We start from the raw sequence: 19442 nt of genomic DNA on the forward strand, positions 1-19442 counted from the left end.
GCGTCGCCTGCCGTCGGCGGCACAATAAATACACTCAGATCGTCGACGTCATTGTTACTAGCGTATCGTCACTCAGGATGGTATTTGCGGAATGTATCACACTTGTTGCGTAGCACTAGTGTCGATGTCGCAGCGTGATCAATCTTCCGTTGAGCTTTCGTACGCCGTTTGCCCTCTAAATAAAATTACTTCCACGCGACGGACGCCATTCAAATTTGGCCAAGGATACCTATGCATACCGAGCAATCGAATGAAGGGCACATCTCGACTTTGAAATTTAATGTCAGTGCTCCTTTAATAAATTCACGGCGCGCAAGAAGCAAGACAAGTTTACGGACTATTAGCATGCGAAATAAAGCGAGCTAACTTGCAAAAGAAGTTCTTGCCTTGTTCTTTGGCATATGTGAGCAAATCGTTATGTTCGCGCTTTTTACGATTTCGGAAAACTGTGTCGAGGCCTGCAGTGCTTTAATTAAAGCCTTAAATACGCATATTTCGAATTATCGATATATCGAACTATTTCGTGGTCTCCTTCGAGTTCGATATATGCGGGATCGACTGTACTAAAACTCTATGATGACGATCACCATGAAGCACGAATAAAAGAATGGCAGCAGAAGTTGTCTGGCATGAATTGACAGATTCAAATGCATGGATACCAACATCAAGTGGATACCAAGCGCCCAGTGCTTATTCTGTCAATGCGCAGGAGCCGTTCACTCATCGGTTCCCTTGCACACAGGCGCATGACGTTGCAGGTTGACATATCGCCATTGACTAGGTTTACAGCCCCATGCAGAAAGGGGTACCCGGAGCTCTAGAAAAGAAACTTGGATCAACACTGATCATGTAGCTCACGTAAACACAGATGGCTTTCCTTTATAGCCTTGCGCTACAAACTGGCAGATGGAAATTTCACCTTTCATAACCCTTCCTCCACCTTGCAGGAAACCACAGAACTGATTTGCCATAAGCAAGAGCATGGTTTAAGGGGAGGTGCGGCTCTTTTTTCCTTTTATTAGTTCAGTGAACTGAATGAAATTTACGAACTCATTCAATTTTTTCTGCAGATTCCAAATATATAATTATATTTTTGGTAGCTGCATTTGAGCAAAAAATCTGCATTTTCTAAAAGCATATTTCTTACGGAGATTTTTGGCAACTTTGCTTTGTGAAACACAAAAACAAAGTATGTGGCAAGACTGCCAGAGAGCTGGTCTAACCGGTGATGCTAATTTGATCGTTTTCAACGAATTTTGAATGTGAAACGAAGGGACTCAAATATGAGTGAAATTTTTTTGCTGCATACTATTTCTGATCATTGGATATTATAATTTGGTGAACAACATTATAAGAAAATAAATAGCATTACTGGCTAGACCAGCTTCCTGACAATCTTGCTACTTACTTTTTTGTTTGAAGTTGTGTATGTTTTGTTCTAATGCGGCTATTAAAAATCTTCTTAGAGATTTCGAATCTATGGAAAAAGCTGGATAAGTGTATTAAATTTCATGCCATGCACCCAACTTTTAAAACCCATTTTTTAAGACCCACCTCTCAAGCAAGCAGACACTGGCTGTCTGCAAGAATTGCAAGGTGTTTTGATTATTAAGAACAGCATTTGTTCACAATGAAATAGTTAAAGTTACCTGTCACTATGCTGTCTGCGAGACAAATTGCAAGGTGTTTCGAGTATTAAGAACACGTTTGTTGGCAATGAAGTTGTAAAAGTCACCTGTGACTGCACTGGGACAGCTGACACGTCATTTCACATCAGTTGCTTGAGTGACATTGCTTGCTCTTGCAATATCCAAAAGGCAACGACAGTTAATGACATCACTCCAATCTATAGTTATGTGCATATTTGACACCTTGTAAAAGATTGCTTGTTTTGTGCGGAGTGCTTTGTGTGTTAATGATACGAAGAACTCTCGCTACCTGCTCAATAGGTTTGTACACTATCATCAGAACTGCTTCGGTGTTAAAAGGGGCACTAAAGTGAAACAGTGAGTGAGTTTAGACTGATAAATTATACAGTCGAACCCGTTTATAACGAACTCGAAAGTGCCACGAAAACTGGTCGTTATATCAGTAGTTCGTTGTAAATGGACTCGCCCTCAAAAACATGCATTTAGCGACCCAGCCGCTTTTTTTTTTTCTGCGCATTTTTTATTGAAAAGTGCTAACAACTCCTCCGGTGAGAAGTTAGGCCTTTTCGTGTTGTGAAGCGAGGCCCGCTGCGTGCACGAGTGAATTAAACCGCCTTTGCAGTGAACCGACACCGTTTCACTGAACCGCGGTACCGCTACGTGGAGCCGATCATCCCTGGCTAGTTGCGTGCAGCGCATCGCCTACTCGGCTCACGCCATCACTGCCCGGCCGCTTGCATTTGTACGCGCATTTGTGCGCTCTTTGTGCTTTCTTCACTTCGGACCATGCACGGGTGCGGAGAGCGGCCTGTTCGTTCAACGTGGCGAAGACAAGCATTTTGCAAGCAACGCGCACTACGTCTCCGCGATGCTCTGACGGCCCTGCACGACAGCGCGGCGCGCTTGGGTTGCCGCTTAATAAAACACGCAGTATACGCTCGCTGTAAGTGCATCGACGTTTCTCGGTGCCCGTGTCGCTCAACAACAGCGAGCTAGTTTCGTTTACGCGAAGCAACGCGCACTTCATCTCGCACGGCGCGGCGGCGGCGAACTTTCGAACGGCAATGGCATCGCGCGCTTGTACTGCTTGTACCGCCGTCACCCCGAACAGTTTACGCCACACGTGCAGCCGAGCCGATAGCTGCAGATGACTGTGATAAGGTTGTCGACGATAAATCATAATGGCACGTTCATCGCCGGCCGCCACATCTCCTTCACATCTCTTCTGATGCTTATCCGTGAAGGAATCACCGCAATCGCGCGGAAGTCGTAATCAGTGATCGGCCGGTCTCTGCCGTTACCGAAAAGATGAAATACATTTTGCGGCACATTGTGACGTCGACGCACTCGCAGTGAACATTTAAGCGCCGAAAAGTTATCGCGGTCATATCGCTTATTGCATTTTATGGCTTCTTGCGTTCCAAGGCATAGGTTCATCGTAGGCTGTCGTAGCTGCAGAGAACGGCGCCAGGATAGGTTGCGGTGTGAAAGCTGACTGCAAGGCTTCATGCTGCCTACTATTTCTTTGTTTCTTTCTTTCTTATTCCCCACTGCCATTCTGCCACTGAAGAAACGACAGGAAAGCGAGCGACCTCGCTCGTAGCGTCCGAAAGCAGCGCGTGCGGTGCTCGTCGATCTCGGGTATCTTCGTCACGAGTAAACTGGACCGCGGCACGCGCGAGCGTGCGCCTCTCATGCTTTAGAAGGCCTACTTTAACTTTTTTTCGCCTTGTATACGATATTTTTACCGCGACTGTGTCTGAAGTGTTCGTTGTAAAAGTAGGAGGCTTTGAAAAATGTTCGCTACATGTGGACGCAATTTCAATGGGTAGCATAGGAAAATCGCAAGTGCACCGAAATATGGTCGTTATAACCGATAGATTGTTATATCTGGGATCGTTATAAGTGGGTTCGACTGTAGTCTATTGTCGAAAACTCTATTGTCGTTAACTTCACCATCATAGGCTCATATAAAATCAAGGGCAAAGTTTCATTTTTAAGTAGAGTTGTGCAAATAGCGAAATTTTGAGTGTGAAGCGAATTCGAATAATAAAGTTTGAGTGCGAATCGAATAATTTTCTAACATGTCTCGAATATTTTTCTAATACTTCGAAGCGAAATTACTAGGGATGGGTGGATATTCGGATGTTTCGAAATACTTTAATATTCTAACGAATATTAAAGTATTTGAATTTGCTTCAATACGAATTTATATTATTGAAATTTCGAAGTATTCGAAATGAACAAATATTTGTATGTTTGACCGCACATAACCCCCTGTAAAGGTGGTTTCACTGCAGCGTCGGGTTGCTGTACCGTGAAACCACCCTGCCAGGGGAAACCTGCACTGCCGCGAAGCCACACTTCAAGGTTAAGTGTACATTTTTTTTTTTTTTTAATTTAACAGCGTGTTATATGGGCTTATATGCGCTAAGTATAGTAATTTTTAACTGGTAACGTATTGTACCACTTATATCTCTCACCCTACTGCTATTCAAATTTTGATACCATTCAAGGTTTCTTCCACTTCATTTCGAACCAAAAAAAAGTCACAGTTTCGCCGCAAGGGCGAAGCAATGAATGCGATAGCAAGAAATTAATGCTATACGAAGTGAGGCTCGCCAATGGATACTCTGAGTTTGAACAGCGCTCCTGTTGCAAAGGCGGCCCAAGCAGCAAAGGAAACTAGCGTGCTTGAAGTGTCGAGCTGTGACACTTGATAGTTCGCGCTCATCTTCTGTTTGTTCGTTTAGCGGCGTCCCTTGAGCGCGAGTGGCTTTCGTACGCTCCGTAACATGAGCGCGGATATCACGGTGAAAGCGTGCAACATTCCTCTTCCCCTCAGCACGAGAAAACCGCGCGAGCAGACAGCGGAAGGGCAAGGTTCTCCCTGAGCAAGTATAAGAAGAAGCGAGCGAGCTCGCCGACGACTTTTAAATGCGCCCGTCGCGCTCCTAACGCCATCTCGCTGGTAATGAAGAAACGCTTATAAGTGCAGCCGTCTCTGAGTCCGTCCAGCGGTAACGGGTGCGTATATAACGCTCGCCGTTAGCTACGTGGAGGATCTGCGTTTCGTGGCGTAGTGGATAGCGCCACTCGCTGCGGAGCAAGAGGTCCCTGGTTCGATTCCGCGCTTAAGAAGCATTTTTCTGAATGATTTTTCTTTGGGTCTTTTAGATATATATACATACTTATACATATACGGTGCATGACTGCGGCGACGTCGACGGCAAAATCCAGCCGAGACTGTCCATATAATTGCTATCACAATAAAAGTGACATTCACTCATCATCATCATCATCATCATCAGCCTGTCTACGCCCACTGCAGGGCAAAGGCCTCTCCCATGTTCTGCCAATCAACCCGGTCCTGTGCTTTCTGCTGCCACGTTATACCTGCAAACTTCTTAATCTCATCTACCCACCTAATTTTCTGTCTCCCCCTCCCGCGTTTGCCATCTCTTGGAATCCAGTCAGTTACCCTTAATGACCATCGGTTATCCTGCCAACGTGCTTTGTGCCCAGCCCGTATCCATTTTTTCTTCTTGATTTCAACTATGATGTCCTTAACCCCCGTTTGTTCCCTGACCCACTCTGCTCTCTTCCTGTCTCTTAAGGTTACACCTATCATTTTCCTTTCCATCGCTCGCTGCGTCGTCCTCAATTTAAGTTGAACCCTCTTTGTAAGTCTCCAGGTTTCTGCTCCGTAGGTAGGTACCGGTAAGATGCAGCTGTTATATACCTTCCTCTTGAGGGATAGTGGTAGATTACCATTCATGATTTGATAATGCTTGCCGAATGAGCCCCAACCCATCCTTATTCTTGTTATTTCACTCTCACGGTTCGGCTCCGCGGTTACTACCTGTCCTAAGTAGACGTACTCCTTTACAACTTCCAGTGTCTCGCCACCTATCGCAAAGCGCTGTTTTCTGCCAAGATTATTCCACATTACTTTAGTTTTATGCATATTAATTTTCAGACCTACTCTTCTTTCCGTATCCAGTTCAGTAATCATGAGCTGTAATTCGTCTCCCACGTTACTCATCAATGCAATGTCATCAGCGAATCGTAGGTTACTGAGATACTCTCCATTAACTCTTATCCCTAACTCTTCCCAATCTAGGGCCCTGAAAACCTCCTGTAAACACGCGGTGAATAACATTGGAGAGATTGTGTCTCCCTGCCGTACGCCCTTCTTTATTGGGATTCTGTCGCTTTCTTTATGGAGGACTATAGTGGCTGTGGATCCGCTGTTGATTTCTTCCATTATGTTTATATAGGCTTCGTCGATGCCTTGATTCCGCAGTGCCTGCATGACTGCTGATGTCTCCACCGAATCAAATGCCTTCTCGTAATCTATGAAGGCTATGTATAGGGGTTGGTTGTATTCCGCGCATTTCTCTATCACCTGATTGATAGTATGAATATGGTCTATTGTTGAGAATCCTGTACGAAATCCTGCCTGGTCCCTTGGTTGATTGAACTCTAATGTCGTTTTAATTCTGTTAGCAATTACTTTTGTAAATAGCTTGTAGACAACGGACAGTAAGCTTATGGGCCTGTAATTTTTCAGATCCTTGATGTCCCCTTTCTTATGGATCAAGATGATGTTGGCATTCTTCCAAGATTCTGGTAGCTTCCCCGTCGAGAGGCACTTCGTATACGGGGTGGCCAGTTTCTCTAACATAATCTCTCCACCGTCTTTCAACAGGTCTGATGTTACCTGATCCTCACCAGCTGCTTTGCCTCTTTGCATTCCCTTTAGGGCTTTCTTTACTTCTCCGGTCAATATTGGTGGGATGACATTCACTCATACCTAGTTCCAATTCTTAAAAATATTGTGCCAGGGTCATGAAGAAAATGCTCAATTTTTCCTTATAATATGGGGTGAGTACTATTCGAACTATTCGATTCGAAATTATTCGACCAAATCACTATTCGCTTCGAACCTCATATTTGCTAGGGGTGTGCGAATATTCGAAATTTCGAATATTTTTCGAATAGTGTTCGCTATTCGATTCAATTCACACTGGAATTTTACTATTCGAACTTACCAAAAACAAGTACAGTCAACGTCCGATTGAAAGTGACCCCTTCAGGTTTTCAATATGCTTCACCTCATTACACTCTCGTATTGCGGCAAAGCTGCCTTTCAAGCTCTGTTACGGTCGAACTTTGTCAAGAGACAGTCAACGTCCGATTGGAAGTGGTCCCTAGAGTTTCAGTATGCTTCACCTCATCACACCCCGGTATTGCGGCAAAGCTGCCTTTCAAGCTCTGCTACCGTCGCAAATGTATTAACTCAAGAAAACGCTGGTTCCAACATGGAGATGAAAGATGTGGCAGAGTTGGGGGCTCAATTAATGCTTTTTTGGGCCTGAAATTTGGGCAGAAAGTCCAAAAAATTGGAAGCCGAAGCTTTTTAGCATCCAAAATTTCAGATGTTCTTATATATCGATGTCTACGAGGCAGATTTGGAACTCCTGACTTGAAGGGAGCACACCTTTGTCTGCCACATCAGTTGGGCTTCTACAGAAGTTGAAAGGGGAGGAGAGGCTGAGGAAATGGCATCTTTGCCTATCACGTGTGAAGTGTTGTCGGCAACACTTTGGTTGCACCAAATCATCTACATAAATAGGATTCGGCCTCTACATTGCCTCATTCTTGATAAAACAACTATGAAACATCACCCCGCCAGTGCTTCATCAACCTAGCGAAAAACACTTTCATGTTGCTATCTCATAAGAATATGCTTAGGAATCCTCTCTAACTTTTTTTTCTGCAATTTCGCTTCGAAGTATTCGAACAGTATTCTAGAAATATTCGAAAAATATTCGGTTCGATTCGCACTCGCACTTCAATATTCGAATTCGCTTCGCACCCAAAATTTTGCTATTCGCACAGCTCTAATATTTGCTATTCACCCATCCCTAGAAATTACATTTAAGAAAGTTGCAGAGGATTCCTAAGCATATTCTAAATTACATTCTAAAAACATTATAGCTCCGCAATGGCACAAGCGGCCGCCGCCATTTTGGGCTTGTCGGGAAGAACATTTTTCCCACCTTCAAATTTCCCGCCTCAGCTAGGTCCTCGATTCAAAAGCAAGCGTACAAAAAGCAAATGTTTAAAGTTCGTTTGGAAGTCTCCTATTGGCTGCATCCGCGATGTTGCTCCGGCATGCCTCACCATTGGTCCGGTGCTCGCTCCGGGAGCGCGTCGTCTGCTGCGTGCGCCTCGTGAGGTCACGGGTGTCGACAAGTACAACTTAGTGCAGTCTGCTTTTCTGCTTGCACGAATACGTGTACCGCTATAAAAAGTGCGTTTCTTGAGGTCTTTTTTTACCGCTAACCAGCCTTTGCAGATGCTAGTTCCTGCTTTGCGGTATCACAAAGATTTCGATGTCGCAAACATTTCACGAGATGGTGTCCCTAAAATTCTACATTCACACCTCGATATTTAATACTTTTTTTATCTGGGATGACGCCAAATGCACTATGTGATGTGCTTGAACAAAGTGGCACCTACATTGAAATGATTTTGGCGAATGGCTGGTACAATGATTGCCGTATTTACTCGATTCTACCGCACCCTCGATTGTAACGCACACCCGTTTTCCGCGACCAAAAAAAAAGTAAAACATCGATTGTAATGCGCACCCATTTTTCGTGAGAGAAAAGAACAAAAAAATGTCCGCAGGAGCCAGACTTCGCGCATTCAGAAGAACAAGCATTTGGGTTTTAAAGAACTAAAGTTTCAAAAAAGTAAAACACTAAGTCAAAAAGCAGGCCTTGCCGTTAAAACTGTCACCACTACGGCGGCGATACGAGTCGCGTAATGGATCAGTCCTCGTCGCTGTCGGACAACTCCTTGTCGCTGTCAACGCACTTCGGTTTCGGGAAACCGGCCCTGCTTTGGTCACTGAAACCTTACGTGAAGCTTTGCTGTAAAAAAATCTTCTGCTTCTGTTTGCGCCAGTCTCGCACGCACGTTTTTGGAACTCCGAACGACCGCGATGCGGCCCGATTTCCGTCCGTCTCTGCACATGTAATAACTATTCTTTTAAATGCGGCATCGTGGTGCACTCGTCGAGCATTTGGAGTCGGCACTTCCATGCCGTTGATGCGAACGCAGAACGGGATGACAATCTCCTCAGCACACGTACGAACTGAAACAATGGCACAAATGGCCAAGGCACGTAGGAGGCGGCCATTTTGAAATGCCGATGGCAATACGATAACCCGAGTTTTTTTTTTTTTTTTTTTTTCGGTACTCAATTTTAACGTGCGTGTGATTTTTGGACTCGTTTTACCGGAAAAAAGGTGCGCATTAGATTCGAGTAAATGCGGTACACCTAGCGTCATACTGACACGTCCATGCACTCGCTATTAGAGTGCATACAAGCCTCAGAAGGCGAAATGCTTGTGTATATCGTGGAGGCATTACATATAAGCATTTGATACTGTGCTAACACTACGGAATAAGTTACCCTCTGGGGATGTGCATGACGTTCGCACACATGCGAACACTGTGTGGCTAGCAGACTACGCAAGGAGCCATCCACACTACGGGGTTTCGTCTACTCTCATTTTTTTTGTGACCCCACGAGATATGTATGAAGATTCTACTACTGTATTTGGCTCGCCAAGTATGGACCGCATTCAAGATTAATAGGGGAAATAGAAATTTGTTATTTCAGTCAGTAAAAATTGAGTCTGACAAGCCCATTTTGAGGTGCAAGGGCAAAACACATTTATTTCTTAAGACATAGCGGGGCTCTTTGATTTTTGAACTTTTGGTAGCTAGTTCTGGTTCTGACAGAAAGCAACGCCCTGGTCACGTGTGTTGAAATCCCGAGATGCCTGAAGATGCCCGAAGATTGCAAAATCGAATGCTGTTACAGCCACCACAAACGTACACAAATGCTACCGTCGTGGCAGCAAACGAAACATTGCCCCTTGTGAGCGTTGGTTCTTTCTGCATTGCCCGCTCGGAAATTTGTGGCTAGGTTTGCCGAAGAGCTGAAGCGATATTCTCAAGCATATGCAATGGGGATACAATCACGTATGTTCGCAAAATCACGCGCGACTCGCCCGTTCGTGAACAAAACTGCTGCTCCGCTAACGGCTTAACAAGTGTTACTCTGCGCAGTGCATGTAACAATCATGGTACAACACGATGCCGCGAATCACGCCGCGAAAGTGATAGTGTTCCCGAAAGCGACAGCTGCCCGCGGTTATCGCATACGTCGCACGTACACGTTGATCAGTTAGTGTACTGTCTTTTAACTTGAGACATGTGTCAGTACGTTCACTGCCACTCATAATCGCACAATCTCACATGGTGGAACGGGCTTTGGAAGATCACACCAAGCGTAATGGCAACAGAAAGTGAAGTCCCCAAGCGCCTGCACTGCAATCCGACGAGTCCTTACAAAGATAGCAGCGAGCGCACGTCGTCTCTTTTTGGCGTCTGATAGGCCAGAAACCTTCCAGAATTCTTCCAGAACAAATTTGTCCTGGCCACAAAGGAAGGAAGGGACTGCCATGATTCTGGCAGGTTCTGGCGACACGTGGGTAGGCAGAACTGCCCAGCCAAAGAAAAATGACCGCCGTCTGGAAGTGTGCCGCGCGGTAGGCAGAGCAATCGGAAAATGAACGCGCTCTGTGAGAAAAGTGTGGAGGAAATGACGTCTTATCGGCCATACGCACTGGGCACAATGGCGGCGTTGCTGTGGTTACGTGTATAGTGTACTAGAATAGTTTCCTAGTGATGCGTCTGAGAAGGAGCGCGCGTGCCCGTTTGTGTAGACGCCACCAGGCGCCGCCACTGCGCCTTTTTCTAGTAGGCCGGTCGCTCTCTCCCCCGCTGCGCTCAATGCTCTCCTTCTCCGCGTTTGTAGGCGTTCCTTAAGCACCGGACTCTTTGATTGCTGCGCAAAAAGACTGCATTTACTATAGTATAGTGTAAAGAAATTTTGTGAAAACCACAGCAACATACTAGTATCGACAACGTCGTCTGCTAGCGTAAATGCCGCAGACCGGCGGATTCATTGCAGTTCGGGACATCGCCTGCAGCAGTATCTATTCGCATTTTTTATCATCCATTTGCACAAACCCATCATATGAGCAACTCAGCATGTTTTGCTTCTGTTGCGCAATATCTAGCACAACATTTAAATCACAAGCTCATCGCAAACTACACAAAAGTGCTCAGCAACGTCTACGCTGCGTTGCTATGCCAGAAGGCGTACGATGAAATAACGGCCTCGACGGACGCATACTGATGGTGGTAAACTTTTCGTGTTTCATTCTCGGTTACAGAAACGCAGCTAAACAAGATTATTCCGGCGTTTCCTTACCTCATTTTACGGCGTGCAATGAGACGTACTACATGGAAGCATCCCACATGTAAGCGTCCGTAGAAAAAAAGTGATGCACCATTTTTTTTTCTTTTTCACAAGAACTACGACGTTGAACGTAGCGTCGCAGGGGACGCGCACGAGGCAAGCAGCTGCAAAGCGCGTCTGAACCGGCCCAAACCAGCGCCCCTATTGCCGGCCTATTGTCCCTGCCTCCTGGACGCGTCACTAGGAAATTATTCTAGTACACTATAGTTACGTGGCACAGCGTGGGCGCCATGTGCGCTTCCCTCGGTCTTGTACCGAACCGTGGCGGGCTGGAAATGTTCGACAGCATCCATTCTTTGCGCCACATTGTTAGCTCCACAGTGTTCTCCCGTCTGTTGTTGTATCCATGGGGTCTGAACGAAAGGGTGTGGAACGAGTACGCATCTACACTCAAACCTCGATATAACGAACACGGATATAATGAATTATCAGTTATAACGAAGTAAATGAAGAATAGTCTTGTCACAGCTACAGTGTTAGAAATAAATGTTTATAACGAATTTTCAGATATAACGAAGTTATTTTCGTGGCAGATGTGACTTTGTTATAATGAGGTTTGAGTGTACGTACCATGCTGCAGATGAAGGATTTGCAGTGCTCAGCGAAATCACAGAACGAAACCACTGTGCTACAGAAAAGACTTTTTTTTTTTTTAAAGCCGTTTGAAGATTTTCACTGCCAGCGTGACCACCTACCATCGGGTCGTTGTTTGATTGACAGAGAGCTGAGGTAGTGGCTGAAGGGGCGATCGAGCAATTGAGAGAAGACACGGAGGGGACAGTGGAGTGATTCGGAGAAGGTGCGGAGGGTGGAAATTCTGCACGGCAGAGCTTCACAAGTACACGAGGGGAGCTTTTCTGCACATGTGAATGAGTTTTTGGCTGCAGAACCTATCATACAACCGCGGTCTGCCGCGGTGCAGAACGTTGCTGCCGAACAATCATATTTTATGGGAACATATTAACATGTAGCTCTATTAGGTTATTGTTAGTTTTCGCAATTGCAAGCGTAGGGGCCGAGAAATCGTACTAAGCGGGAACATATCAACAAGGTTCTATTGTACAATCGTACAATGTAGCACCACTGTGCTGTCTTGCTGGCAGTTTATTTAGGTGTTCATTGAACCTGCATGGTACCAGTTTGCTGAAGAATTTCACAGTATGGTATTAAAGGTAAACCTTTCTAGGGTTTACTGGTGATAGAGCTTTGCAAGAGATCCAGTAAAATAACAATTGCATGTGGCACATAGATTTATATGGTGTTAACGAGCACATTACAAGCAGGAAAAACAGTGCTAAACAATAGAACGAAGAAAGGCCACACACTATGGGCACAAACCACAATCCTTTCTTCCCTTCATTGAGCACTGCTTTTTTCTGCTTGTAGTAGAACCAACCAGACCAAATACATAGCCTACAGGGAGCACATGACAGCTTCCGCATATTTAATATAGTGATAGTGTGGCATTATGAGAGTTAAGATTGAAAATGTTGAGGCTTAAAGGGGCCCTGCAACACCATTCTTAGTTATATTGGAATAGTCTCATTATTGACGTATGACTCTTCACGAGTCATATGCCGCAAAAATTTTTCGAATCCGTCAAGTCTAAGTGGTGTTACCAAATTATAGAGATCACGTTACGCAGCTTTCTCCCTCAACTCAACGCAGCGAGCGCGCGGAAAGCTGCGCGCGGCGTGAAGGGAGGGAGGGAGGGCGGAGGTGCGAGGAGGAGACGTCAGCGCCGGCGGCATTTTTTTTCATTTTTTTCTCTCTGGCGTCTCGGCTGAACCACGTGGTCTGTGGCGCCACTTCCGGTCGGCTCGCGCGGTCGTCGTCGAGCGGCGGAGTCCATGGCACCGTGTATCGCGCGTGCTTGAAAACTGCGAGTCGGTTTGGTAATGTTGGGTGTGCACCTCGAACTGCCGTAGTGTTTTCATCGCTCTGCCAACCATGGACGCAAACTTGCGTGCGCGTTTGGAACGAATGACAGCTGAGATGGGTTTCGACCCACACTCCGATACACCGCCTCGTCGCACTGCTCGCGCTTGAATCGTATTCAACACGGCAAAGCTGCGTGCACCCTTCTCCCAGTGGCGGTACTTCGATGCTGTTTGCTCTTCGAATGCGGGCGCACAGCGAGTGCGGGCTGACAACAAAGAACTAAAGACTAGAAGAAAGGATCGTGGGGCATCGGGCCCGCGCGGACCCATCCCCCGGCTGTCTGCAGCTACCGTGAAAATGCGAGTCTGCTTGGTTGCTGTGTCGCGGTTTCTCGGGAACCTGAGACTACGGGGAGGATACGCCGAGGTACGGCTCGATGACATACTGAACAGACAGCGAACGGGACTCTCGCCATACAGCGAACACAGGTATCCTAAGCTGGCCGGCGCCAGCATCCTTATCGGAGAAATGCTGCACCGCTGCCTCGGTTGGTCGTGAGAACGTGCCGATGATGCAGTTTCCAGCTGACGAGGCAACACTCGAACGGCTGCCACTCTCAACGGCAACCGGCGATGGTCAAAAGTACAGAAATATTCACGATTTCGGCACTGCACATGGTGAAGAAAACGCAACCACGCAACTAGGGACCCTAACGCAACTACGAGCAGACGAGCTGTCGGTGAGACCGGAAGTGCTAATATTAACGTTTGTTCGGTGTTTTAACGGCATAACACAATATAAACATACATATTATCTACTTATTGAACTCAAAATTAACAATTAAGGGGAGATGCTCCTCGGAAAATGTTTTCTTTAAGTATTTGTCACAGCTCAATGAAACTTTCACCATTTATAGAGTTTGAGCTCCTCTTTTCAAATCTGCTTTTATTTTTTTTATAGCTCATTTGGTTAATTTTTTGCAGACTATGCATTTGTCAAAACAGTGCATTTTTGTGCAAGCTGAGGCAACAATAGTGAGCATCAAAAACACTAAAAAAATAGCTGATATTGCTCCTAATGAACTGAGAAATTCAATAAAGCAAAAAAACGTAGGCTAACATAAGTGTGTTAACCTAGAAAAAAAACTGCAATGCTGAGTTTCAGTTTTACCATTCTCAAGGAAGAAACTTATGAAATTATCTTGCTGAATATGCTTGTGGAAAACTGTGAAAGTTGTTTCTTTGAATTCAGGACATGTTAAACTATAAGCCTGCCAAATTTCATTACGATCTGACTACATAAAGTGCACAAATTTTAGTGCACAAACTCTTAAAATGCAGCAAAATGAAGAACTGAGAAAAACATGTTTGAAAGCTAGACTACAGTGGATGCTACGCTAGACTACGATAGGGAAACGATTTTTTTTTCTTCTGTATTTTCAGCAAGAAAGTTGCGTTGTTGAAGTGGGCTCTGGGAGAAGAGGGTTAGGCCTACATTCCCACGAGAAATCGAGAGCCAGCAACGTCGCGGATCGAAATGCCGCGTGCTTGAAATTTGGATAAATTCGCGCTATCACGAGCCACCACAAGGGCTTTTATTGCATTTTTTTATAGTTTCTAGTTGATTCTTAGCTTTGATTCTTTAATATATTAAAGAGGAGGCTTGGGGGATTACAAAACACAACAAAACACAAATTCAACTTTTTCGAAAAAAATCTCGATTTTTCGACCCGCATCTCCCCTTAAGGTAATAATGAGGGTGTTGTCGTGATTATAACATCAGCCAATGGTGGAACTGCCGACAATCGCGTCATATATTGCGGACTAATACATCATTTGTCGAGAGAAGAGGGAGCGATTTTCAGCTGACTTTGAGAATTTATTGTAAATTCCAGGCCGCTCGCTTCGCTTTAATATTTGGCTCGCGTGTTCTCGGGAGCCTCGACTACTGATTGGCAGCGCTTTTTGACCCTGCTCAAAAAGTGTTGCAGGGCCCCTTTAAGAAAGAAACGGACAATGACAACTGTGCAAGTATTTGTTGCTGGTTTAAACCCATTCTGCAGTAGTTTTACATGCATTCTTGAACTTATCACCCATGATGTGGTACCACGACCAATTTTCATAATGCCACTTCAGATTTGCGGCATAGCTGTAAGTCTGTCCCAAAGTTTGTGATCTGTTCGCGTGTACAACTTCTGCAATTACCTTGGCATTGCTATGCTGAGCTCGAGTTCTTTCCTTCTTTGCAAAAATTGTAACTTTGTCGTGTTGTCACCCATTCTTCAATTCTATGGTACATTCAGTCATGTTTCAGCAGCGAACTCTGCTGTTCGCGTTTCCTGGACACGTTTATATCGAATGGACCTTTTTTTTTACATATAATGCTTTGCTGTAAATTTTGGTGGTATAAGGTAAGCATATGTGCATTCGACACTGTGCCAAATTGACTTTTTGCCTTTTCAGGGACCTGTGCCAAAACGTAAATATGCTGGACCACTGAATTTGTTTTGGCTATTATCAATTCATTTTTCATTTTCTGGCTTGGTCATTGTTTCGATGTCACACCGCAGAGCCTTAAGTAAATGGGAAGAAGTTCTGTAACATTTCTCTTTGCCAAACTTTGCTGCACATGAGGGACTTCCGCACAACAGGCATTGCATCTAGTGCACTGGGCCTGATTTAGCATTTTTGTGGCAATTAAACAAGAGGGATAGTAAACGTTAACAGAAGCACAGCTCTATTTTAAAGCGATGTGGTGTTATGCTCATTTTAAAGTTCATTTGGTATTCTTTGGCTTATGGACCCTTGGATTGAAGAAACAATGTCCCACACATACTAACGTTGAGGTCGAGCCCTTCCCCTTTACTAATCCTTCATTGGCTCTTTTACAGATGTCCAAAGAGGAATCTACGCCACCTGTGCTGGCTCCAGAGGATGCCTTACCACCGACTGTCAGAGCAGCCAAGAGCCCTGTTGCTGAAGGAGCTCCTAGGCCACCAGTGTTAGAGGCATTTGAGAACAGCAATTCTACTGGACCATCTACACGAAGGGGTACAAAGCGCTTGAAGAGGATGCTCCGAAGAGGCAGGCCTCCTAAGGTGAATTTGTCTCACACTTCAGGGTACTTTAAAGAGCCCCAAGTTTCTGGTGGTTGCGATTACACCAGCACTCCTTCTGATGGCAGTTCCCATAAACTTTGTTGTGAGGCAAGCACTGGCCTAACAGTTTAGAACGGAATGCAGGACTGGGTTCTGTGAATGGCATTTTAGGGTACCATGTGTGGTCGGAACAAATCAAACCCCATGCTGTTTCCTGTTTACCTATACAATTTACTAACTTCATTGTATTTAGCAGCTTTTTAATTGTAAAAATGATCAAGAAGATAAATTATCTGAAAATCTCATTTTCATTTCCTGTTACCATTCTTTGATTCCAAGATACAGCTAAAATTTGGTGTAACAATATTCAATAGAAAAAGTATTTATCTAGGGGTGTTTGAATATTTGAACTTTCGAAGATTTTTCGAATAGTGTGTACTATTCGATTCGATTCGCACCGGAATTTGACTATTCAAAGTATTCGAACTTGGCAGTCAACGTCCGATTTTTCGGACTCTTTAGGGACCGCGAAATCGTCCGAAAAAACGAATTCATGCTTTTTTATTCTGCTCAAGCAGTCAAACCGCCTCCGCCACATCCGAAATAGCTTTAATGCTTCCCAGTACATTTATCAGGCATTTTGGTGCACGCCCAGACTCGTGAATACATTCGGTACCTGCCATGAGCCCCGCTTAACTACATGCTAACTGCCAATTGCAAGTTTGCATCTCGTGAAGCACGCCACTGATACCAGCCAAGTGTGGAATAGATTAGGGCTCTCTCGGAACACAAAGACTGTGGCGCAAGAGCGGACGACTCGTTCGGCTTTCCTCAATGCGCACACGCAGCAGCAAATAACATTTGCTGCTACGTTCTTAGTTGTGTGCAGCACATCGCCAACTAAGCTGACGGCCATCACTGCCAGGGCGCTTGCTGTACCGTACGCACACATTTGTCATGAAAGTGATTGTGATGCCCACTCTGTTCCTGACTGCACACTGGCACGGAGATGGCGAGCTGCTTTCGTTCATGAAGGCAACGCGTCTGTGTGGCGCACTTACCGTTTATTCGAATATAGGTCAACCTTTTTCTCCGAAAATGTTGCTCATAACCAGCTATCGACCTATATTTGTGACCAAAGAATCTTGACCTATATTCACGAACCAAAAGCGCCGAGCTTATGGCGTTCAACTGCCGCACCCGCTGTTCTTCAAGCAGTTTCTGCTACATACGTACATTATATACCATAAAATCTGGAATAAAGACCACACGGACCACATCCACCTCCCCTTTTCTGACTAAGTAATTAAGAAAAAGGTTATTGATAGTATAGCCGCATACCGCCTTTTCAAAGCGCCCCGCGAAATGCAACCGCTCCGCCCTGTATGCGATGAAACCCACGATTTCCCTAGGTAGGCCGTGAAGTCCCTAGCCTGCTAGCCAAGCTGTGGTGCCGCCTCGCTCTTTGTTCGGCGTGGCGGCAGTGACGCTTCGCATTTGCTTGTCACGTCGGCAGAGTTATACAGCTGACTTCAAGCGCCAAGTGATATTTTTTGCCGAGAACTCGAGCAATTGTGCCGCGCAGCCCGAGCACTGGTCGGTCTCTTCGTATACCTCCCATAGGACGCGAAATTCAAATGCTCCGCCGACGCAAGCGCCAGCAGCACCGAGAGCGCTATTGAGTTACGCCCCTTGCAGAAGGCCGCCGAAGCTCAGGGGGCGATGACGTAGCGATTACGTTGCTTGCGTCATCAGGGCAACAGTAACAACAGCCGCTCCCCTCCACCCCTCTGCCTCCCTCTCCGCGCGCCGTTTTCTTTTTTCTTCTTTTTTTTTTGTGCGCTTGCTTTTTCTCCTTTCTCATGCCACGCACCGTTTTTTTATATTTTTTGTACGCTTGCTTTTTCTCCTCTCGCGCGCCGGGGTTTTTTTTTTTTCTTTTTTTTTTTTCGCGTGCGCGTGCTGTGCTTGGCCGCGCATTCGTGTTTGCCTGCAGTCAGCGTGTGCTAGAGCATAAATGATGAATTCACCTACAACATTTCTGTTAACTCTTTTTATTGTTCTGTTTCCGAAACTCAAGATTTGCATGTAATGGGGCACGATACAAGTTCAGGAGAAGAACAGAAGGGAAGAATTCACAGTGTGTGCATGACTAGACACAAAAGTTCATTGTAAAATTTAGAAATGAAAAAATCGAACACATTGAAAAGTGTAGGCCCTTTGACGTACACACATATAAGAAACACGATTTTCATTTGGTGCAATACCGAGCAAAGTGCAGAGGAGCCTCTGATGAGAGGTAATCATGTAGTTTAAAAAAATGTCAGTGCATGACAAAAACATAACAAACACAAAATATGTAAATATGAAATGATACGAAACACAAAACAACCTGTTACATATTTGCTCAGATTTTGCACAAATATGCATGAAATGCTGGGCACCTTCACCAGATAAACAAAATGAAAAAGATCAGATTTAGCACAGTAAGTAGTACATTGCACTAAAAAGAGCAAGACACAATACAGTAAAAGCTCGTTAATTCGGATTTCTAGAAACCGGAAAAATGTCCGAATTAACCAAATGTCTGAATTATCGAATGGTCGAAATAAACACAATAAATGCAAGAGTTTTTTCAACATACCTTTACTTTACAAAGTAATCGCGGATGCGTGTCTGTTTTCGAGCAGAAATTCGCACGGACACAATTTTTCTGAGCCCTTCAAGGTGCTCAGCAGCTCGCATGCTGTCTGCAGTGCCAAAACAAAGTTCTTCATGGACGACGAGGGCCTCCGCGACTTCCTTCACAGTGCGAGGAGGCCCGTGTGGCTCATGGTGTGGCTGTTCCTCTTCAGGCTCTTCGTTCTCGGATTCGTTGCCATGCATCACTTCCTTGACGATGTGCTCATCAGACAGACATCCGGCAGTGGCAACGCCATCATCAATGCCGATATAATCCTCTAGTGTCACTGCATCAGGCATAACACTTCCGAAATCCTGCCCATCGTCAGCACCGTCGTCCGGCGACACTTCGGTATCGCTGGAGTCGGGTACAACAAAGCCACTGTGCCTGAAACAGTTGGCAATGGCGTGCGCAGGCGTGTTCTGCCACACATACACAAGAATGCTAACTGCGCTCAGGAGACTCGCGTCGTATTGTTTGCCGACGTCATGGCACAGGAGCAACTTCTTGTCGGCAGAGGCCATTTTTCAGGGCACGCAAAATTTCTACTTTGGTGGTGAAGTCCTTCGCCTCGTACTTGGGCAGCTTCGCCGGCGTTGCCATCGGCGGAGAGTGCATTCACACGAAAAGTCAGCACAAAAGCACCAGCAACAATCAAGCTAAAGGAGCCGTACTGAATTGTTCCTCGATAAAACGGCGTTCAACGATGCAGCACACCAACGG

The 19442-nt window shown here is 45.4% G+C and overlaps 1 protein-coding gene across 4 annotated transcripts in view; it reads left to right on the forward strand.

The window, feature by feature from the left end:
- Positions 1 to 19442, forward strand: part of LOC119399453 (histone acetyltransferase KAT6B) — a 123477-nt gene that overhangs the window by 90880 nt on the left and 13155 nt on the right. For all 4 annotated transcript variants that reach the window (XM_049416885.1, XM_049416895.1, XM_049416887.1 and 1 more), the window contains exon 20: positions 15830 to 16036. In XM_049416885.1, coding sequence (XP_049272842.1) covers positions 15830 to 16036 — 207 coding nt within the window. The remainder of the gene's footprint in view (positions 1 to 15829; positions 16037 to 19442) is intronic.

Source organism: Rhipicephalus sanguineus, chromosome 1 (assembly GCF_013339695.2).
Source record: "Rhipicephalus sanguineus isolate Rsan-2018 chromosome 1, BIME_Rsan_1.4, whole genome shotgun sequence".
In the NCBI taxonomy this organism is placed as follows: domain Eukaryota; kingdom Metazoa; phylum Arthropoda; class Arachnida; order Ixodida; family Ixodidae; genus Rhipicephalus; species Rhipicephalus sanguineus.